Genomic DNA, 24,982 nt, shown 5'->3' with positions numbered 1-24,982 from the left:
AGTGGCAGAGCGTGTTGGCTTTAATCCCATGATCACTTACAGTGCTGTAAGAGAAAAAAAAAACTGGAAAAAGCAGGAAAAGCAGTGGTCTAAACAAGTGAGCATGAAATGAGTTTAGTGGGGTGAATTCTGCAGACAGTGGAAAGAACCCATCAGTTGCCATGGTAAAAAAATAATTTTTTGCCACTTTAGCGAATAATAATTAGCTGCAGACAAAAATGGAAAGGTACATTTTTTAAAGATAGCAATATGGCTCATGTAGCAATTATGTGTTATCTTTTTTTTTAATGAAAGGTTAATGTTAATGATTATGTAAATGTGAAAGCATGAAATTGTTATCCTCTAAATAACATTTATAAAACAAATATATGTGCATTTAGACATGAAAACCTATGTAAATGATTGGCATTAAGTTGCCATCTGTCTCCATTTGCCTGGTACAGTCTCCATTTTCAGGGTTCTGTCCTTGGAAAATAAATATTCAGTAGTGATGTCTGCAGCTCCAGTGGCATACCTGGGGGTGTGGGCTGCACTGGGTAACACCACTAAGTGGGTGCCCATCACCAGCAGTATGCAGAGTGCCAGCAGGGTGTCGGGTACTGGAACACTTTGTGTTCCTGCACCTGGTATTCAAATAAGCTTGATATCACTCCTTTTGCAGGTTCTATCTAGCGTCTATACAGCCAAGCAACTCTGTGCTGCAAGATACATCCTATTGAAATCCTAGTAGCTCAGTTATCAGAGTCATCAGTCTTTCAGGGAGAAATGCTCTTGCTTCACACCGTGCTCTATAAGCAACCTGACAAAGTTATCATTGTGGTGAGATAATCTGCCCCATGCTGTCATTGTGTTAGGAGAGAGCTTTGTAAAACTAAAGCATAGTCACATGGTGCATTTTTTACAGGTCACCCTACTAGACCACCAGGAAATATAACAGACACTTTCCCCACTAGACTTCTAGGAAATTGTTTTGGAGGGGGAACCAAGAGTCCATAGGGAGTCCAACAATCTCTGATTACAGTTCTAGTAACAGCCAGCTACTGAACACTAATGCTGGAGGAGCAGTTATTGTTACAGCCTGCTATGTACCACCAATACTGATAGGAGAGGGCTTATTGTTATAGCTAGCCTTTGGCCATCAGTGTTGGAGAGGGTTGCTTATTGTTTCAGCCAGCCACTGATGACCAATGCCTGAGGGGGTTATTATTTCAACCAGCCACTGACCAATGTGTGGCTATTGCTCCAGTCAACCACTGACCACCAGTGTTGGGGGAGTTATTGTTCTAGTCAGTCACTCATCACCAGTGCTGGGGGTAGGGTATTGTTTCAGCCAACCACTGACCACCACTTTGGGGGGTTTATTGTTGCATCCAGCCAATGACCATCAATGCTGTGGGAAATTTATTATTACAGCCAACCACTGATCACTAATATTGAAGGGGGAATTTAATTTTACAACTTGTCAGTGATCACCAATACTCTCACTTATTTCCCCTGCACCTCTTTCCACTGCACACATCTGCACCTCCTGCTCATCATTTGCCCCTGCATCCCCTTGTCCACTGTTCTCCTATGAACTCCTTTGTCCACTGCTTGCAAACAAAATTCTCCCTCCAAAAGTAACCCCCCTTAATCTCCTTTTCTACAGCTTCTCTCCTTTGCCCCCTTTCTCACACTCACATACAATGCAGTCACCTACCCCTCTCCTTACAGACATACAGTACATATAATGCAGCCACCTACCTCCCTTCCCCTCACACACAATGACATTCCCCATACACTCCCCCACTTCTTAAACTCACATACAATGCATTCCCTTGCATCCTCATATATACATACATTGCAGACTCCCTCTTCTCACACATACATACAATGTAGCCCCCTTGCCCCATTTGCCCTCCAACATACAAATAATGCAACCATTTTCCCCCTTGAACATAGAAACAATGCAGCCCCAACCACAGTAACTCACTACAGTTCCACTTTTGATGCTAGCAGCTGCTTGTGGGTGTGGGGCTGCATGCTGTTCAGGAACAGGAAACGTCCTTTTAAATCTGTTCCCTACCAGCAGGGATTGCCCAGGTGTGGCACAGTAAAGGTTGGCTGGAGAAGCTCTGCAGTGGTGGATAGCAAGCTCGAGGAGAGCATAGCTTTTCACACAGCACCTCCCTGCCCACCCTTTTCCAGATATTACTACCAATGAAAAATACTGGAGCTTATTCTACTCCTACACCACAAGCCATATGCCGACAGTATCAGCCATGTCCCCAAGTGTTCAGAAGACATGCATACTATGCAAGCCACATTGTTCTTCTTCATACCTTTTATCCATCCCTCATAACTATGCATGCATGTCTTGGTGCCTTTTATTTGAAATTTGTTAATTTTGTCTTTATACTTTCAGTTGTTCCAAAAATCTATTATCAGTCCTTCGAGGATGTTATACAAATGGGGGCATGATATGGTGGGTGTGATTAATAGTAGGCATGGTCAGTAGGGTGTCTAAGGATTCAGGTTTGAAAATATTTTTTGAAATTGTTTTTTTTTTAACAGATTTTTAGTATTTAAACAATGTTTTGCATCGGTACACCTTTTAGAGTGCAATATCCTTGTTCACCACAAGATGACACTTCTAGACAGGCAATATATATTTTTTTAGGGTGCTATTATCTCAGTTGACCTCTAGAAAGTTCTGTGTATTTTCATAAACTTTTGTAATTTGGAATAATTGTTTTATAAATACTGATTTTTATGGTTTATATTAAGGGGGTTTTATATATATATATATATATATATATATTTACCTTGTTTTGGGTTTAATGAATCAAGTTTTCCCTTTTTAACATAGTATTGTTGCGATCTAAGACATATGGATGGTATATATTTATTTAAAAAGATTGTGTTTTTTAATTTAGAGATGTAGAGTGGAGTTCAAAACACAATAAGATGGTGGATTTTTGAGTGGGACAAACTGATTGGATGAAATATTGGAAATTGATACTCCTTCCTTGTTGAGGGTATATAAGGGCACTCAAAGATGGTGGCGACTGAGCTTTCTGATGACTCAATATCACGAACTACATAGAGACCTGGCCGTTGTCGTCATTTCCAGTGTTCTGGAGTCCATTCGTGGAACGCACGCTGGCCCCATCAGTCAGAGTGGCGCTGCTGCAGTTCTTTGTATTGTGCAAATATCCAATGCCTGGAGTGGCAGTTGTTAATGTGATTGAATCTTTTGTCTTGTCTTGCATGCTTTTTAATAAAACTTACTACGCTATGGAAGGAATTCTTTCTCTTTATATGTGTGTATTGTCATAAAAGCTATGGGTCTGAGAAGAAGATCCTAGTGAGATTTACCTCCTTTGTAACACTGCCTGGTTTACATGATATGCTTGAATTGGAACTACAGGTGAAACTCAAAAAATTTGAATATCGTGCAAAAGTTCATTTATTTCAGTAATGCAACTTAAAAGGTGAAACTAATATATGAGATAGACTCATTACATGTAAAGCAAGATAGTTCAAGCTGTGATTTGTCATAATTGTGATGATTATGGCTTATAGCTCATGAAAACTCCAAATCCACAATCTCAGAAAATTAGAATATTATATGCAATCAATAAAACAAGGATTGTACATAGAACAATATCGGACCTTTGAAAAGTATAAGCATGCATATGTACTCAGTACTTGGTTTGGGCCCCTTTTGCAGCAATTACTGCCTCAATGCGGTGTGGCATGGAAGCTATCAGCCTGTGACACTGCTGGGGTGTTATGGAAGACCAGGATGCTTCAATAGCGGCCTCCAGCTCTTCTACATTGTTCGGTCTTATGTCTCTCATCTTTCTCTTGGCAATGCCCCATAGATTCTCTATGGGGTTCAGGTCAGGTGAGTTTGCTGGCCAAGCAAGCACAGTAATCCCACTGGAAAATGAAGTCAGCATCTCCATAAAGGACGTCTGCGGAAGGAAGCATGAAGTGCTCCAAAATCTCCTGGTAGACAGCTGCGTTGACCCTGGACTTAATGAAGCACAGTGGACCAACATCAGCAGATGACATGGCTCCCCAAATCAACACAGACAGTGGAAGCTTCACACTGGACTTCAAGCATCTTGCAGTGTGTGCCTGCCAAACAATCTTGCTTTGAATGTAATGAGTCTATCTCATATATTAGTTTCACCTTTTAAATTGCATTACTGAAATAAATGAACTTTTGCATGATATTCTAATTTTTCGAGTTTCACCTGTAGATCTGGAGATCTTGGTGATGTCTGCTTCCTTCATTACTTGCTCTGATCATATAAGCATGGACTGTGATTAGATCTGGTAAGCTTTTAATTTTACCGCTCGTTGGTGGTGAATAATTATTGTTTATCGCATTGGACAAAGGTGTTGGGTGCATGGTTGAATTGGCAATATTTCAAAAGGACAATCAAAAGTTTTATATGGACATTGTGAAATATTTTGAGTTGCAGTGTTTATATATGTGTGTTCACATTTTCACAGTGATGTTTTTGCAATGCACTAATTGATAGTTTTAAGGGATTAGCGCTTTTATTTAATTATTTGTTTTGAAAATATGCTAACCATAGGTTGTCAGTATAGCATTAGGACCCTATGTTACTATTTCATTTTGGATAGTAAGATATGAGCAAATCAATTCAAATTGGAAACATTTTCACTAATATTTGGCAATCCTTGAATTTGTCTGATCTAGTTTGAGTCTCATTGATGCATACCTATTTGTGAATCTAAGATTGCAGAAGATAAGGATTTTCGGGAAAGACAGTGGGGTTGATTTACTAAAACTGGAGAGAGCAAAATCTGATGTGGCTGTGCATAGAAACCAACCTCCAGGTTTTTTTGTCAGAGCTTAACTGAACAAGCTGAAGTTAGAAGCTGATTGGCTACCATGCACAGCTGGACTAGAATTTCCACTTTCCAGTTTTAGTAAATCAACCCCAGTGGATTCAACATGTGTATTAATTACTAACTGTTTAAATAAATAACTTGCCAGGGTCAAGCTTTTACAGAGAAATAATGTAAAATTCTGAGAGGTATTATTTTCTGTTATCTTTTAAGCCATTTCTTCTTAAGTTAGAGGACAATGTTGTATCATTATGGCAATCAGCACTTCAGAACATTTGCATACATAAGAATCTTCAATGTAACAAATGTTCAAAATGTTATAATAAAACAAAGTTATAATGAAACAAAACATCCACGTTCACACCAGTAAACCTGCAGGAGTAATTTTTTTGTCTGTAGCCATGGTTATCAAGATGTTACTATATGCAATATGGGCTTATTTGTAGCACATATGCAGGCACCTAACTGGATGTAATAGCTGAAATATTACAACTTAACAGGTTTGAAGGGTGAATATGTTGTGCTCCATCTGGTTATAGGTGCAGTAAGCCTACATTATGTCTGCATTATGTCAAAATTGCTGGAACATTAGGTATATTTTTGTCATATTATGCAAAAGTATGAACCTATACAGTACTTACAGACATACCAAGATATATTAGATTACCTTAATTATGCATTTTGTACTTTCTACACAGATGATTGTGATGGTCAGCTTGTGTCTTCTCTGCATCAGTCCTCCTTCAGCAGTTCATCTGAACTTTCCAGTACACATAGTGCAGGCTTTGCTAGACTCAACAGGAGAGATGGTAAGTTTTCCTTGTCATTATGATTGTTATCTATCTATCTATTTAAAAAAAACACCACAGATGTAAACTTTTCTTGTTTCATTGCAACTATTTTAAATATCTCTGCTGATGAATCCCAATAATTACATATTTAGATGCTAATTCTAGGAAATTAAATTTATTGCTACACTTAAGATGCCTGCAGTCATTTAAAGTCAGGGTATTTATGTACACTGATGGCTTACGTTGTTGGGGAATTTTCATCCTGGATGGATTTTCTAGGTCAATCTACTGTTTTCCTCTATGCCAGGTCAGCCCTCCAAAGAAGCACTTTTAGCAGATGATTATATGTATCCTTATACAACAATTGTTTGTAAGAACAATCATTTGACCATTAGATCTTGCAGCTTTCCCCTAAAATGGCTATACTCTCATTCCTCAATTTCCAATTTTATTATCTGGAAACACAGGTGGTTGATTTTAGAGGAGACCAGTTTGCCACAGAGAAAGGCAATGTCTGCACTGCGCCGGAAGGCTCCATGACATTATTTTCTGGAACTTTAGTTAACTAGTATAAAGGAAAAGAGCACCCTCAGTCATTGGCTCTACAATAATCAGAACCTCTTTAAAGATCCTTTCCAATATCCTTAGGATATTTCCTGTTATACCCAACAACCATATTTGATTAAATACTGCCCTCCCAGAGTTTGCCTCTATCCTTAATATAGCATTCTGCCCTATATATTAAAAACATAACAGCTGCTTGTAGATTGAAATTTTAAAATCTTCCATCAAATTCAAGAGAATTATATGGTTCCCGTTAGGTCCTACTGTAACAAAATATAATTAAGGCATGCAAACAGTGCATAGATTGGAGTCAGAGACTTTATACCACCCCACCCCACTAATTTGGAAAAACCTTTTTTACCTTAAGATGCTAGAAATAATACCCAATACTATGCAGCACTCCTCTTACTAAGCTCCTTAACTAGCACATGGCTAAAGAGGGATGGGAGTGTACGCTTCCATTGATGATGAAGAGGAAAATGAATCCGAATTTGAGGAGACCTATATGGTGTAGTTTCCTGAAGGGACAGGGTAATGCAATTAAAATTGTTTTACCAAAACATTTTTAAACCAGTCAGGCTCTGTGAACTGAAAGTTAGGTTTAATGCTTTGTGTTTCAAGGCCTGTGGGGCTGAAGCAGACTTTTTTCTTTTGGTCTGATCTTGTAGTTGCATATGCAGATTTTGGTCTGAGGTCACTGACATAGAAAGACATTTAAATTTACCCAATAATGCACGTAATGCATTAATTACCCCTGTAATGTAAAATCCATTAATGTAATCTCTGCTGTGTTATGGACCACCATTATATGGAGTGTTCTTTGGGTCTTTTTGTAATAGTGTATTGTTTGTGTGTTTTATTTTGTTTGTGTGTTTTTATTACATTTTATGAAACTCAATAAACTTAGTCTTAATAAAAAAGAACATCATTTGTAGGGGGATTGTATATACTGTATGTTATATACTGTATGTCTAGTAATGATAGGCACATTTACAGTGGGTATCTCTTTTCTATGTTTTTCTATAATATGGATGCTTTTCCACTCATCCAAATCTATGAGAACAACTACTATAAGTAAAATGAATTGTCAGGCTAAAGCCAATAATTATCTTAAAGGGAAACTATAATGATTTTGGTTTATTTTTTACATTATGTTTCACACTGTTGCTTTAGATTTTTTTTATTTGTTTATATACATATTTGTTTCCAATTAAACATTTAACACAGGTGCACATTCAATTTTGTTCCTTTGTTTGAGTTGGCTGACTGAAATCTCAGACATGACTGTCCAATAAGTTATGAGTCATTGCAATGATTCCTTTGTGTGTATGAATTTCTTATTTTTCAAAGAATGGACAGAAAACCCATCAAGGGGCCTAGAGCACAACCTGCTAGCTCAAAAGGCAAATGTAAAATATTATTATGCAATATTTCATATTTACACAAGATACAAATGTATTTGTTTATAAATTATTTCACTTTTTGACAATAATAAAGACATTATATATAGCATCCCTGAACATTGCTATTAAAAATTAGTTTTGTTGATTCATTTAATTTGGTTGACATAACTAGTGGTGTGGTCTAGTAAATACAGAATTAATCTTGCAGGCATTATTTGATGTAACTTAGGTAATAGTGTAGTACTGCTGTTACCTTTACTCCACTAAACGCTTCATCTAATGTAGTTAATTGCATAATTTAGTGCATAATTGCACCTTTCAATCATCATGCATCAAATCTCAGAAGATACCATTATTGTAATGGGATTTAGCAAGCATTGGGCAAAATGCAAACATTGACTGCAATCTACTACATAGTAGTATCTAATACATTCTACATTTAGTAGTATCTAATACTTACTGCATTTACAAGTGAATATACAAGATTTGAAAATCTATATTTTGATTCTGAGAATTTGCATACAATCTCATTAATTTTGTCTGTCGTACCTTCTTTTTAAATTATCTTAGAGTTGCAAGTTTTATAGCTGACTAAAAAAAAATCAATAAATAAATACAGTGTATAAATATATATATATTTTTTAAATCTATTTATTTTTTTACTTTTTTTTAACATATACCTTTTGAAGAACAAACCAGGATAAGAACAAATATTTTTTAAGACCACAGAAAGGAATAGCTATATCTGATACATACTGGACACCATAATGACTGGCTTAGAATTATCCTTAGGAGTCAGTACGTTAGATTGTGACACAATTGACATAATGATAAGGACCTAATTTTGCATATGTTACAATTTCCAATATAGGTGTATTGAAAAGACTATCCATAGATATTGGCCTATTTTACTTAAAAACAGAAAATGGGTCCTGTATTTCCATCCAAAGAAAGAATTATTATACAGTATATATAAATGTGTCCTCTTTAAAGGATAAATTGGCTCAAATTGTAGCTGATCCCTGAAAGAATAGATAATTGAACTTTTTTAATGGTACTGGTTATTCTTGCAGTGCAGCATATGTACCGCACTAATACTGTATGTAGTGGTCAGTTTTTACACCCGCACATTGGCACTTAATATAAAATATGTAATTTAACTGCAACATTGATGTTTCTGTATAAATTCTTAAGTGCTATCTACATGGAGTTCAAGACCATAGCGACAAACAAATCTGATTCCTTAGAGCGTATATTATGAAGTGATTTTTGACTTCCCTTTAAACAGGTGCTCATTTTGATTTGGAGAGCCCCAATCCAGTAAGAGGTAGGATTGCACCTTGACTACTGATTAATACACATTGGTGGATTTATTGATCATTTAAAATTACAAGTAGAGATATGAACTATTTTTACATGTTTTATTTTGTTTGATTCACACATTTTTTTTTTTTACATGTTGTCATTACGCTCACTTCCTAAAACAATTTGTTCTTTAACATCTGAGATCAGAACAGATTTCTAAAGGGTGCAGTGCTATTTCAGACTTTGAGGGGGGGCTGTAATCAGCCCAGGACAATTTTATTTTATTTTATTTATTTATTTATTTCTGGTATTTCTATAGCGCCATCAATTTACGCAGCGCTTTACATATATATATTGTACATTCACATCAGTCCCTATCCCTCAAGAAGCGTACAATCTAAAGCCCCTAACTCACATTCATACATACACATACTAGGGCAAATTTAAACAGGAGCCAATTAACCTACCAAGGACAATGAGATTCAACCACATTAAATCATAATTCATTGCTGCATGCACCTTTTTGCTTAGGATTTCTCTGTGCCTCACACTTTTGCTATTGGCTTTACTGGTTTGCATTGCTGTGTTCTTTTTTCTGAACTATGTAAAATGCAAATATGGTTAGACAGCATGCAAAAGTACTACAACCATTGTAAGTTTGTAAATATAATGTAGTAGATAGACCCTGAATGCCTTTTCTTTATAGGAATAAACAATGACTTAGCAATTGGGCCACAAACATTTATTTCAATATAAGACTACAAAGACATTGTAAAAAAAATCAGATCCATTACACAAGGTTGAAGTTAAGTCTTTACATGAATATACAACATCTTTATTGTTTCCTGTTAAGACACCCTTAATTATGTAGTCATAACACAACACATAATATTCATATACATCCAAGACCAGAAACCATCATGAATCATGATAAATAACAGAATGCCATGTTCCCTTTCATTCACTGAGATGTGTGCTTTCTTGATGGTGCACATTTTATCAGTATTGAGATTATGATATATTATATGTCATGTGGGGAAACAATGAGCCTTCAATGATTGTTACAAAAATGAATTTTTATGGAGATAAATTGCTCCAAGAAAAAAACTATATTGTAATGTGAATATTCATCCTATTGGTTGTTGTGTTGTTGTGTACATGTCTCCATTGTTTTTTCTTATCCAAAGTTATTCTTTTTTTTCTTTATCAAATATACAGTAAGGGGGAATTGAATAAAGCATTTTTTGGAGGTATGGTCTCTTTAAAATGCAATGCGCTTAATTCAAGAAGGCATTACAACAACTTTGTTGACAGTTCCAACATTTGACAGATTCAGGTAGTTCTCCTTTGCATTTCTTTTACAATGGGTCATTATGACTGTGACCAATTATTATTATTATTATTATTATTATTATGCAGTATTTATAAAGCGCCAATAGTTCGCTCAGCGCTGTACATTACAGAGGGGAACAGAACATGTGACAGAACAATACCAATACAATGCAAAACATGAGGGGATCGAGGGCCCTGCTCTTTCGAGCTTACAATCTAGGAGGGAGGGGATGGTGGCACAGGAGGAGATAGCTGTGGGGGATGGAGTGGTAGCAAGAGTGGAGGAGGTCGGCAAGTTAGCAGGGGGCGGGGTAGGCTTCCCTGAAGAGATGGGTTTTCAGGGTGCGCCTAAAGGAGAGGAGAGTAGGTGATAATCTGATGGGTTGGGGCAGGGAGTTCCAGAGGATGGGTGACACCCTGAAGAAGTCCTGGAGGCGGGCATGGGAGGAGGAGACCAGGGAACTAGAGAGAAGGAGGTCTTGTGAGGAGCGGAGTGTGCGTGCTGGGTGGTACTTGGATATTAGGTCAGTGATGTAGTTCGGGGCAGTACGGTGGACAGCTTTGTACGTCAGCGTTAGGATTTTGAATTTGATCCATTGCGCAATCGGAAGCCAGTGGAGGGATTGGCAGAGGGGGGTGGCGGAAACGGAGCGGTTGGAAAGGTGAATGAGTCTGGCAGCCGTATTCAGGATGGACTGAAGCGGGGATAGCCAGCGGCGAGGCAGGCCAGTGAGGAGGGAGTTGCAGTAGTCGAGTCGTGATATGATGAGGGAGTGGATGAGCTGTTTAGTGGTTTCTGGAGTTAGGAACGTGCGGATTTTGGCGATGTTGCGGAGGTGGAGTCTGCACGAGTTTGTTAAAGAGTGGACTTGGGACTGGAAGGATAGGTTGGAGTCCAAAATGACACCAAGTACTCTGGCCTGTGGGGTGGGTTTGATGGTGGCGTTGTTGGACATGATGGAGAAGTCAATGGGGGGTGGTGTCCGGGCTGGAGGGAAGACAAGAAACTCGGTTTTGGAGAAGTTCAGTTTAAGGAAGTGGAGCGACATCCAGTCTGATATGTCGCTCAACAGGTGTGTGATTCGGGCGGAGACCAAGGGGGTGAGGTGGGGGGTTGAGAGATAGATTTGTGTGTCGTCGGCATAGAGGTGGTAGTTGAAGCCGTGAGAGTGTATGAGTTGGCCAAGGGAGGAGGTGTAGATGGAGAAGAGAAGGGACCCGAGGACAGAGCCTTGAGGGACCCCAACAGAGAGGGGGAGGGAGGTGGTGGCATTATAGGTAACGCTGAAAGAGCGTTGTGACAGGTAGGATGAGAGCCAGGAGAGAGCAGAATCTCTGAGGCCGAGGGAGTGTAGTTTTTTGAGGAGGAGGGGGTGGTCGACTGTGTCGAAGGCCGCAGAGAGGTCAAGGAGTAGGAGCACTGAATAGTGGCCATTAGCTTTGGCGGTTAGCAGGTCGTTGGAGAGTTTGAGTAAGGCAGTTTCGGTGGAGTGTAGGGGACGGAAGCCGGACTGTAGGGGATCGAGGAGGTTGTTGTCGTTGAGGTGAGAGCATAGGCGGGCGTAGACTAGGCGCTCGAGGAGTTTAGATGTAAATGGGAGCAGGGAGATGGGTCTGAAGTTGTTCGGGTCATTGGGGTCCAGGGAGGGCTTTTTAAGTATGGGGGTGATGTGTGCATGTTTCAGAGGGGAAGGGAAAGTGCTGGAGGAGAGGGAGAGATTGAAGATGTGGGTGAGGGAGCGTAGGATGGAGGGGGAGGGAGGTTGTAGGAGTTGTGAGGGGATAGGGTCGAGGGGGCAGGTGGTGAGGCGGGCATCAAAGAGGATCTTGGAGTCTTCTTCGATGGTAGTAAGGTCAAAGGTGCGGAGTGTTGGGGGAGCTTCAGTATGAGGAATGTAGGGTGGGGTGGGAGAGGAGGTCAGAGCAGTGGTAGAGCCGTGGGAGAGGGGTGAAGAGGGGGTAGCTGAGTGAGGAAGAAGGGGGTTGGAGGGAGTTTGAGCAGCGACAAAGTCCCTGTGGGTTATGTCGAGGGGGAGGGGGGATGAGGGGGTAGCTGTGTGAGAGGGGACGGGTTGAGAAGACGTGTGAGTTGCGGCAATGTCCTTGCGAATTGTGTCAATCTTGTTTTTGAAGTGATTGGCAATCTCAAGGGCAGTGAGTGAGGTGCTGGGTGGAGGTGGGGGTGGCGAGAGTAGAGAGTTGAACGTGGAGAAGAGTCGGCGAGGATTGGAGGAGAGGGCCTTGATGAGGGTCAGGAAGTAGGCTTGTTTGGCAGTATGGAGGGAGGAGGTGTAGGTGTGGAAGGCAGATTTGTATCGGGTGAAGGCTTGTTGGGATTTGGTTTTGCGCCATAGTCGCTCCAGGGCACGACTGTATCGTTTGAGGGTTTTGGTGTGATCAGTCTGCCAGGGCTGGAACGGTCGGGGTCTGATGTTGCGTGTGGTTAAAGGCGCTAGTGAGTCAAGGGCTGTTGACAGCGCATTGTTGTAGGCGGTCATAGCCAAGTCGGGGCAGGACAGGGGGAGGATGCGGTCATGGAGTTGATCAGCTGCAGAGTGGAGGGAGGCAGGGTTAAGGTTGCGTAGGTTACGGCTGGTAGAAGTGTGACATTTGGAGGGGTAGGCGTTGGAGGATGAGGAGATAGAGAAGGTAATCAGGTTGTGGTCAGAGAGAGGGAAGGGGGTGTTAGTGAGGTTGTGGGGAGCGCAGCGGTTGGAGAAGACAAGATCAAGGATATTACCGTCGGAGTGGGTGGTGGATTGTATGCACTGTGCAAGTGCAAAGGAGGAGGTTAAGTGGAGGAGACGGGCTGTGTCCGGGTTGTCGAGGTTGACAGGGATGTTGAAATCCCCAAGGATGATAGTGGGAAGCTCAGAGGAGAGGAAGAAGGGTAGCCAGGAGGAGAAGTCTTCCAGGAAGCGGGGTATGGATCCAGGAGGCCGGTATATCACAGCAATCTTCAGGGGGGTTGGGGAGAATAGTCGGACGCAGTGGGCCTCGAAGGAGGAGAAGGATAGGAAGGGGGGGTTTGGGAGGACTCGGAAGGTGCTCATCGGTGACAGGAGCAGGCCAACCCCACCACCTTTACGACCGTTGGGCCTGGGTGAGTGGGTCCAGGTGAGACCTCCGTAGGAGAGTGCAGCAGGGGAGGTAGAGTCAGTGGGCTGGATCCAGGTTTCCGTAATCGCCAGGAGGTTGAGGGAGCAGGAAACAAAGAGGTCGTGGATGGCGGTAAGCTTGTTGCACACCGATCGGGCGTTCAGGAGTGCACATTAAAACGGGGGGGAGATTTTAGGGAGCAGGGGGACAGATACTAAGTTGCGGGGGTTGCGGCAGGACGTGGAAGCGGGAGGGTTTTGTGCGGGTGAGGGAGGTGGTGGAGGGCCAGGATTCGGGGAGTTGTCCCCCGCGGTTATGAGGAGGAGAAGGGTGAGAAAGGTGGCATGGGAGCGGGATGTGCAGGAGCGTGAGAAACTACTAGTGGAGGTGTTTGGGTCAGTGGGAGAGTGGAGTAATAGGAGGAGGTGGTGGGTGCCATAGAGGGGTGAGGGAAGCAGTGAGGGCACAATATACAAATGTTTGGGAGGAGCAGAGGGATATAGTGAATGGATTTTGGGAACAGAGGAGAGGAAAATGAGAAGGAGGAGTGGAAGAGGCATTTTGGGGAGGTGATGAAAGCAATAGTAAATTATAAAAAGAATGTCTACAGTGCATGGATAAAGAAACTGGAGATAATTCAGGCCAACTCAAAGTTGTTGTACAGAGACAAGCCAGAGCTGGGAGGAGGTTGTTGTGTTTTTACCTTTATTAATGTGTTTTATATTTACTTCATTGTTTGCTGGGAGGCAGGCTGTCAATGTCCTAGCAACCAATGATGCATACAGTGGCAGTAGGCAGAGCATGATAGAGATGCTGAAATACTAGTTCCCGGTTAGGTTCACCTTCCTTGTGCTTGACAGCGAACTGCAGTCTCTGGATTCCATGGCTGCTCTTAAGTTGAATAATGTTAATGGAATCTGCCCACTGCTAACCTTTCAATCAATGGGCCAATTTCATAGCAGTTCTTGGTCTGAATGGTGACTAGGCATCCACCCACTGCCTTCTGCTGTCAATCATAAGCAAAGAGGACCTAATAGGGAAGTAACCTCTGAGTGTTTCCCATCAGGCTACTTCCATCTCATAACAATACTTCTCAGCCATACACTTGTCTATGTGATAGACACAGAGCCCAAGCAGTGAGCTCAATGTTACTGAGATGCACTGAGGAAGGGTTGTCCTGTCTCTAAACTCAATTCCAGACTCCATACAGATTCATGTGCCTGTTTCTGACATTTGTGTTGCAGAGGCCCAACAGATTTACTAAGAGTGTCCTAGACACTCTTTATGGATTCAAGGGATTGTATCTTATTATTATTATTATTATTATTATTACTATTACTATTATTATGCTTCTTATAGAACATGCACTGTTGTTGCCTTATCATTTTTAAAAGCTTAAAGATTAACTCCAGCCTTACCTTGTCTTTATAACATACATTCACACAAGCATCTCTCTCCTACACTCCCGCTCCCAACAATGGCCTTTCTCTTATACCCATTGGTTCCTTGTAAACATAAATCTTTTATGGCTTGCAGCTCTTGCTGTAGTAAAGTAAGTCAGAAAAGTAAGGAAGCAGCCAGAAGCTAAAAATGAAGTCACAATCTCCACAAAAAATACAGTTTTAACAAGGGGACAAGTTTCTGATGAAAACTAATTATAGCATAGCGATCAGGGAGGTAAGGGGGGGGTGTTTAAGGGAATGCTTTTTTTTCATCAGATTACACTTCTTTTTTAAGGGACTTCTCACACTAGCTAATGTGTGCTTATTTCTACATTGTTTAAAGCACAGCAAAGAAGGTTTATTAAAAAAGATGAGCACCACAAAGTTTCACAAGTCCAGAAGCACTTTGTGAAATTTTGTAGCACTCACCATTTTTTTACTTGAAGTTTCTGTTCCAAGCACATATCGCAAGCAATGGTAATCACAAGAGAGATTCCTACACATTTTAAATGCCTCCATACCCAATGTAGATCCAGGGTTCAATACCCCACCTGCTTATCCTAAAAATATAAGGTATCTACATACAGTATCTAACTTCCCTAACCAATCTAAAAAATAAGGGGATTATTCCTCATTTTAGGTAAGCAGGAGAAGCCATACAAATAACTCCTATATACTGCTGGACTAACTGTACATCCAAAACTTTTGTTGAAAAGAACATATATGTTTATTTATCAATAGAGACATTAATTCCAAACTCTCTATGGATGCTTCAAGCTCGCTGTACTGTAATATGAACATACAGTAGAGAGACCACTGGTCACAAAAATGTGATTATCATATGATAACAGCATGACAAAATGTAAATAATGCCAAAAAAAATAGTAATGACACCTACTTGAAGCAGAGTTATGGCTTTCTATTAAAACTGTGTTTTGCAGCACTTAATTATAAGGGCATGTGCACTAACAATTTTCTTTTACCCCCCCGGCAAATTCCTAATAATACTTGTTGATTCTGACAGCTTCCTGTGATGGTGTGGCAAAAGGACTGCACTGTTTTTGAATTAAAGTGGTTCGAAAGGCTGAAGCTCCCCCCTCAGCCCCTCTAATAATTACCTGAGCCAGATCTTGATCCAACGATGTGCAAGAGAGTAGAGGCTCTGGCGAGTCTTTCCCTCCTCACTGGCTCAGGCACAGCAGTGGGAGCCATTGGCTCCTGCTGTTCTCAATCACAGCCAGTGAGGAGGGATAGGGGGAGGAGCCGACTCACATTCTATGTGTCTTATGGGCATATGGGGCCTGCTCAAGAGCGAGCATACAGAAGTGCCCCCTGAGCAAGGAGCTTGCTATGGGGGCACTTGGCAGGGGTGAGGGGTCAGGAGCAACAGAGGTGGCCCTGAGAAGAGGGGGATTGGGGCTGCTCTGTGAAAACCCATTGTACAGAGCAGGAAAGTATAACATATTTTTATTCTTTATGTAATGTTGTCCCTTTCAATCACTTTAAGAGCAGAAGTGCCACTCTAATGTAGGGTGTGCTTGTTACACTACATTAGGGTAAGGCAATGTTGCAGGAGTGAGACAACCAGGATTGTCACTGCTGATTGACAAATCTCTTGCTTGTCAATCAGCAGCTGGCCACACCTAATCCTGCTCACTGTTTTGTATATTGCCTTTGTTTCTGAAACCCATTGTAGGTTACAGTGTCTGGCAGGGGTAGCACATGAGATACAAAGGAGAGGAAGAAAGCTCATTCAAGAAAGGTAAGGAAAATGTTTCATTTACTTTATGAGACGTGTACAGTAAGGAACAGAGGTATTTGAACACCCTGTGATTTTGCAAATTCTCCCACTTAGAAATCATGGAGGGGTCTGAAATTCACATTGTAGGTGTATTCCCACTCTGAGAGACAGCATTTAAAAAAAAACTGCTGAACATAAGTATTTGAACACTTGAGAAAATCAGTGTTAATATTTGGTACAGAAGCCTTTGTTTGCAGTTACAGAGGTCAAACGTTTCTTGTAGTTCTTGACTAGGTTTGCACACACTGCAACAGAGATTTTGGCCCACTCCTCCACACAGATCTCCTCTAGATCTGTCAGGTTTCGGGACTGTCGCTGAGCAACACGGAGTTTCAGCTCCCTCCAAAGATGTTCTATTGGATTTAGGTCTGGAGACTGGCTAGGCCACTCCAGAACCTTGATGTGCTTCTTACGGAGCCACTCCTTGGTTATCCTGGCTGTGTGCTCCGGGTCGTTATCATGTTGGAAGACCCAGCCGCGACCCATCTTCAATAATCTGACTGAGGGAAGGAGGTTGTTGCTCAAAATCTCAATAAATGGCCCCATGTATCCTCTCCTTAATACAGTGCAGTCGTCCTGTCCCCTTCACAGAAAAGCACCCCCAAAGCATGATGTTACCACCCCCATGCTTCACAGTAGAGATGGTGTTCTTGGGATGCAACTCATCCTTCTTTTTCCTCCAAACACGACGAGTGAAGTTTAGACCAAAATGTTCTACTTTGGTCTCATCTGACCACATGACTTTCTCCCATACCTCCTCTGGATCATCCAGATGGTCATTGGCAAACTTCAGACGGGCCTGGACATGTGATGAGTTGAGCAGGGGAACCTTCCGCGCAATGCATGATTTAAAACCATGACGGTGTAGTGTTCTACCGACAGTGACCTTTGAAACTGTGATCCCAGCTCTCTTCATGTCATTGACCAGTTCCTCCCTTGTAGTTCTGGGCTGATTCCTCACCTTTCTTATCAGTGATACCCACGAGGTGAGATCTTGCATGGAGCCCCAGTCCGAGGGAAACTGACAGTCGTCTTTAGCCTCTTCCATTTTCTAACAATTGCTCCAACAGTTGATCTATTTTCACCAATCTGCTTGGCAATTGCCCCGTAGCCCTTTCCAGCCTTGTGGAGGTCCACAATTTTGTCTCTGGTGTCTTTTGACAACTCTTTGGTCTTGCCCATGGTAGTAGTTGGAGTCTGACTGACTGTGGGGTGGACAGGTGTCTTTAAAGAGCTCAGGCAGGTGCTACTAAGTTAGATTAATGCGTGGAGAAGAGGTGGACTTTTTAAAGGCACAGTAACAGGTCTTTGAGAGCCAGAATTCTTGCTGTTTCTTAGGTGTTCAAATACTTATGTTCAGCAGTGCAAGACAAATAAATTCTTTGAAAATCATACAATGTGTTTTCCTGATTTTTTTTTTTTATTCTGTCTCTCAGAGTGGGAATGCACCTACAATGTGAATTTCAGACCCCTCCATGATTTCTAAGTGGGAGAACTTGCAAAATCACAGGGTGTTCAAATACTTATGTTCCTCACTGTATGTCACATAGTAACTGAAACTTTATTACTTGTTTGGACTGTAACCACCTCCTTACTGATGATAAAGTTAAAAAAAGTGTCATGGAGGTGGACATGTATTTTTAGAGTGCTCTTTATAATTCCAGAAATCATGCCTTTTAGTAGCTGTGATCTGAGCCATCATTGGAACAACTCTGTACCTAGTGATTGTTGTGATAATCAATCACAGTAATCTCAAATGTAAACAATATAGTGTTTACATCGGAAACCTCGTCCCTTATTCTCACAATGGAGGAGGGGGAGGAAGGAGCATCCATAAATTAAACATTAATTATAAGCAGAACAGAGACTGCAGTGGATTCAGATGAGGGTTTTTTATTACTAATATTGTGAATCTTTCTTAAATCCTTTCACCCATAAGCTCCAGTTCATCAGCTCCATCCTATCTCTAGTGAACTGTAATTAAGGCTGGCCATAGATGGTTTGAATCTCAACCAGTCCAGCCCATGTAAGGGCAAGCTGAATGTACCCAAGTTTATCGATCAACTTGGGTAGAACCAGCCTGTCGGGTTTTACATGCAAATATTGCTAGCGGCTATTATGGTAGCTTAACCTCCCTTATCTTGCATATTTGTACATTAACCCCCTCATCTGCATCCTTGAGTACCATTTACAACCTTCTTGTTTTAACCAGCATGTTTCTTCTGTTCAAAAAGATTGTAGCAAAAATTGAAATTACCTTGCGGTCATTAGTTTTCAAAAAAGGTCATTTTTGAGGTGTTTGTAGCACTCTGACAATTGTTATGTTTTATAACAGTAGTAAGGAAAACAGTTTTTCCAAAACTTTTGGTCTTTTTGATATACTAAACAAAAAAAGAGTCGTTAATAAATACTACCAAAAGGAAATTCTATCTGTCTCAAAAAATTATATAAAATTAATTTGGGTATCGAATTGCATGGCTGTCAGTCAAACTATTATATCAATAAAAATTGAAACATGGCCCGCTCGGTAAAAACCGGTATATGCAAGCTAGTACTCATGTATCTAAACAATTTATTATTCATTTTGACATTATATCATTTTGATACTAGTTTTAAACATTCTTCACTATGGGAGTGTATTCTTTTCTCTGGTGGTATTACCTGAAAGAGGAGGTGCTGTGTTTGGTTCTATGGTGGGAGCCATTGGAGGACTGTACAACCAAAGGGTGTTTAACAATTTATAATTTTATAGTCCATCATATCTGGGAAGGGGCTTCTGTCAATGGTGTTACACGGTGGTTGAATCCCTTTCAAGTCTGATGTATGCACATTTACCTAAGAGGTGAACTGTGGCCTTCTATATGCACCTTTTTAGCTACAAAAGTGTTCATATTTGCACATCCACATGGGGCTAAGCTTTGTGGAATAGAGGATGTGTTCACATATGGACTGTTATAAATCTTCATATATGATTTCATGTTTTTCTATTCTTTAAAATTTAGTGCTGCTTTTTTTGTTATTTTATGATCTGCAATTGGTATCACAGTTGCACAGTAGCTGCTTTATTTAATTTTTTTTTATTTTATTTTTTGGTGACCTAGCGTGGATATATTTTGGTTTTTAGTTATTTTATAAATAGAAAATAGTAGTGAAAGGAGGTACTGACTACACCTTAAAACCACTTGTACTACATTAGCAAAACAATTGCTTCCTTTGGAGATCAGATTAACAACCACAGTCAGCTGCTTGTTGTTTTACATTTTGTCCTGCAGAAACACTCTATACATTCAGTCCAATGCATGCTCATTAACCATCATTAATCATTCCTCCTTAACCAAGGAGCAGGGGCGGACTGACCATTTGGAAGCTCGGGCACTGCCCAAGGGCCCAGGGTCAGTAGGGGGCCCCATGAGATGCCCCTGGTACCTTTTTCATAGGCTTTTTTGAGTTTGGGCAAGGACACAGGGGCCCCATGATCCCCTATTGCCCAGGGGCCCCATGAGTTGTCAGTCCGCCCCTGCCAAGGAGTGGTGATCACCACTACCTGTTATTGCAACAAAAATGTCAGTGGAGTTATGAACCACAGGCTTTGGTTCCTAAGGGTCTAAACAAAGAGCTTAGCCTTAGCTGCTTTTTCAAAAGTATGTAGACTCTGTGCTGTACCTGTGTGGCCACCTTTAGTTGCATTGTATGCAGATATGGCTATGGTGGACACATTGCCTGCTAACAGGTATACCTCTGATTGGTGGCTACCCATGCATTAGGCAGGTCCTGAACATGATCACTTTGTTTATATGCAGTGCATATACTTTTATGATACATACTGTATGTAGGGGGGTTAACTTTCCAAATTTTGCTCAGTGCTATTGTTTATACACATTGCCTCTTTATTGACTTTGCTGATATGTGTGATTTTATTTTAACTGTAGATTCCACCACTGTGTTCCTGAGAGTTGTTCTAGTGTATCTATGACTCTTTCTCACTTTGACACTTGTAGTTTAGTACCTCAGCAACCTTGTCCACTAGCTGGACTTTGTTTCATTGCACATCCCATTCCTCCTTTACTTTTGGGTTGGACTTTTGAATTTGTAGTCACGTATAGCTGACTCTTGGTCTTTAAACTGTATCAGCAAATGTATTTTGATAACTTATTTGCCTTGGTTTCTTGTGTTCGCTGTCTCAAATTGTCACACAGGAAGTTTTCCTTTTTTACCTGTCACAAATCAATATTTGTGGTCAAAAACACTGCCTTAAAACCTCTAGGTACCCCAAAAACAACCAATGCAAAAATTGTATATATAAAAAAATAGAGTGGAGGAGTCCTGGGTATAATATCAAAAAACAAACCCCAAAAAATAAAAACATGATTACAACTCTAAAATTCACATTCTCATTCAAAAATATTCTAATTCAGTAGATATAAAGGAACATGCCCAATGTCTATACTGCTGTTACAAAATACAAAAATGTATTAACACAATTGAAACTTATAATACCTTAAAAACCTTGGCCAAGTAATTGAAAATAAACATAAAAACAACACCCTTATGAACATATATTCTGCTCCCATCAATGTGTAAAACAAAACTTGTTTGAAAGTAAATGGAATCTCAAAATGCAGCCTCAAGCTAAGTAAGATGATGCATCCCCAGAGAAAGTTGTTTTCCAGTCCAATTATTGTACACTCACCAGCCACTTTATCAGGTACACCTTGCTAGTGCCAGGAAAATATCCCCCACACCATTACACCACCAGCCTGAACCATTGATACAAGGCGGGATGGATCCATGCTTTCAAATTCAGACACTACCACCTGAATGTCTCAGCAATCAGTCTTCCCATTCTCCTGACCTCTGACATCAACAAGGCATTTTTGTCTACAAAACTGCTGCTCACTGGATATTTTCTCTTTTTCAGACCATTCTCTGTAAACCCTAGAGATGGTTGTGTGTGAAAATCCCAGTAGGTCAGCAGTTTTTGAAATACCCAGACCAGCCCTTCCAACACCAACAACCATACTACGTTTAAAGTCATTCAAATCCCCTTTCGTCCCTCTTCTGGTGCTCGGTTTGAACTTCAGCAAGTTGTCTTCACCATGTCTAGATGCCTAAATGTATTGAGTTGCTGCCATGTAATTGGCTGATTAGCAATTTGTGTTACCAAGAAATTGAACAGGTGTACTTAATAAAGTGGCCGGTGAGTGCATATCATGATAGTATGACTTTCATTGAATGTTTTACTGTAAATTATGTGTAAAGGATAAATATTCAAACTCATTGCATAAAGTACATAGGACTGAACTCTGAATCACTGTAAATATTGTCTCAGCTTTACATCATAAAGAAGCAAGTCTCCTATGGTAATCTTATACACTATATTAATATCATGCTTTTGTACACTTTATTAATATCATGCTCCTGTGTATCAACCCATGGTTAATCCTGCAGTCAACTCCTGCATCAACTGGTAACTGGACATGTGTTTGCTTCCAAAATCCAATGGAACACGGTTGACCTAGTAAACAGCCACCCTAGAAAGGCAACTGTCAATAGTATCTCATGAGTAGTCTATTCCCAGGGGTATGCCTTTAAACAAGGGTTCAAGGGGAATCTTTCCCCAAGTATACTGATAATACCTTATCTATGCAACAACAATAGAAAGCTTGCCAGAGCCTGAATTGCATTAGAAATGCTGTATACTTATCAAAGTCCTAATAGTATCACATTCAAAGGCTTGCCCATGCCAAGAAGGGATGTTGTAGCAACATATAGCATGACTGATTTCACTGGTATTACACCAGCTATATCAGAGGCAATAGTAATACTTATCCTGAGCCCAGGCATTTTCAGTATCAGGTGAGGGACGTCTTCCCACCCCCCGCTGCCATCAGGAAAAATATGATGACATTATCATGGTCAATTGTGTGATGACATTACTGTGCACAATATATAAGCACTGCACATGATGATGTATTTTTGTGCAGAATTAGTGACGTTTACATGCTGAAGAGGTGTGATGACTTAACTGTGTGCACTACATGAGCATGCACATGATAATGTGCTTCCTGATGCGATAGAACTTGCTCATGGGGCAGCATACATGATTCTCTCTTTCCCACCATATAGAACAACTGGACTACAGGTTGTAAGTACTTTTATATAATAAATAACCAAAACAATAAAAGTATAAATACCAACTTAAATACCATTTTTTAACTCGCATCCTAGGGAGAGATTTGTCCCAACCATATAATGTGATTTAAATTTAAATTTCAAATGACTGTCTGTCATGGTTCAATATCTGTCCATGTATGGTATACACTGAAGGTTTGAGTTGCTATTAATCACTGCTGTTGATTTATAGCCCCCTCTAGTGGCTGAGGTATCCCAGCTGATCCAGAAAGATTTCATATGTGATCCTGTTCTGTCTATTTCTGCCCCACCTTGCTTGGGAGAGGGGCAGCCATGTTTTTTGATATATAGTGTCATGTGGTATTATGCTGTTAAAATTAGGTACTTGGTAACTGCCCATATTTGTACTTCTGTTTACACTTTTTTATTTTTGATTGTTCATGGCATTACGTTAGGCCTCAAGCACACTGCTGCTCCTAAACATGATTGCAGGGGCTTTTGTCATTTTTTTGCCAAAACCTCTGAACTCAACTCAATAAAAGCCTATGTGTTCATGCACACATAGGCTATTATAAGGGTTTAACAGCAGCACAGTTTTGGGGCAGTTAAACGTTGATTCTTCTGCATTCAGGAGAGGAATGTTTTGACCCCAAAAATGTAAATGTGGCAAAAACACGTGTAAACCACATTTAGCACTTGGGCATTTATTAATTTCAATGGCAAGTACTCTGGCCATTGAAATGAATAAATGTCCAAGTGCTAAAAATGGACAAATGTGGCTAAACATGGTGCTGTGTTTAGCAATTTTTTTGCTGCCAGTAGAAAAATGCTCCAGTGTACATAGAGCCTTATTGTCTTGTTTGCTTTAACTGTTTTGACCCCTGGACCTCTACCCTCTTTGTGAATTTTATCTTTACACTTTTGACATCACTACTTGTGGGGGGGTGGGGATTGTTGCTTCTTATGTGTCATCAATGGGAATGGAATTTTGATGGTAGATAGACCAGCATGCCATCGAAATGGTAGTATAAAAACATTGCTGACTTGCACTAGCTCCTGTTTCAATACCTGTGAGTGTCTCCAACACATGATGGAAATGAAAATGATCAACCTACAGAGGACTGAATTCAAAGACACCCTGAAAATCAAAGTGAAAAAATGATGCATCAGGCTAGTCCATTTTGCTGAAATTTCATTGCAGCAACTCAAAATAGTACTCAGTAGTTTGTATGACCCCCACATGCTTGTATGCATGCCTGACAACGTTGGGGCATGCTCCTAATCAGATGACAGATGGTGTCCTGGGGTATTTCCTCCCAGATCTGGACCAGGTCATCACTGAGCTCCTGGACAGTCTTAGGTGCAACCGAGCGGGTTTGGATGGACTGAAACATGATATCCCAGAGGTGTTCTATTGGAGTTAGGTCAGGCGAGCGTGGGGACCATTCATAGGTATAAATTCCTTCATCCTCCAGGAACTGCCTGCATACTCTTGCCACATGAGGACGGGCATTGTCATGTACCAGGAGGTACCCAGGACCCACTGCACCAGCGTAAGGTCTGACAATGGGTCCAAGGATTTCATCCCGATACCTAATGGCAGTCAGGGTTCCATTGTCTAGCCTGTGGAGGTCTGTGCATTCCTCCATGGATATGCCTCCACAGACCATCACTGACCCATTACTAAATGCTGAACAAAGTTACAGGCAGCATAACATTCTCCAGACCCTTTCACATCTGTCACATGTGCTCAGGGTGAACCTGCTCTCATCTGTGAAAAGCACACGGCGCCAGTGGCGGACCTGTCAACTCGTCTGGCAGTGAGCACAGGACCCACTAGAGGATGTTGGGCCCTCAGTCCATCCTCATGAAATCTGTTTCTGATTGTTTGGTAAGAGACATTCACACCAATGGCCTGCTGGAGGTCATTTTGTAGGGCTCTGGCAGCGCTCATATTGTTCTTCCTTGCACAAAGGAACAGATACCAGTCCTACTGATGGGTTAAGGACCTTCTACAGCCCTGTCCAGCTCTCTTAGAGTAACTTTCTCCTGGAATCTCCTCCATTCTCTTGAGACTGTGCTGGGAGACACAGCAAACCTGGCAATGGCATGTATTGATGTGCCATCCTGGAGGATTTGGACTTCCTGTGCAACCTCATGCTACCAGTAGTTACACTGACTCTAACCAAATGCAAAACTAGTGGAAAACAGAAAAGATGAGTAGGAAAAAAATGTCAGTGGCCG

The 24,982-nt window shown here is 40.9% G+C and overlaps 1 protein-coding gene across 1 annotated transcript in view; it reads left to right on the top strand.

Moving 5' to 3' along the window:
• Positions 1-24,982, top strand: part of CNTNAP4 (contactin associated protein family member 4) — a 499,928-nt gene that overhangs the window by 116,395 nt on the left and 358,551 nt on the right. Inside the window, exon 2 of the mRNA XM_089662156.1 lies at positions 5,568-5,678. Coding sequence (XP_089518282.1) covers positions 5,568-5,678 — 111 coding nt within the window. The remainder of the gene's footprint in view (positions 1-5,567; positions 5,679-24,982) is intronic.

The sequence above is a fragment of the Staurois parvus genome, unplaced genomic scaffold, assembly GCF_062004578.1.
Source record: "Staurois parvus isolate SC_StPar_1 unplaced genomic scaffold, SC_StPar_1.0 ptg001432l, whole genome shotgun sequence".
Lineage (NCBI taxonomy): Eukaryota > Metazoa > Chordata > Amphibia > Anura > Ranidae > Staurois > Staurois parvus.
This window is presented reverse-complemented; position numbering and strand designations above follow the sequence as displayed.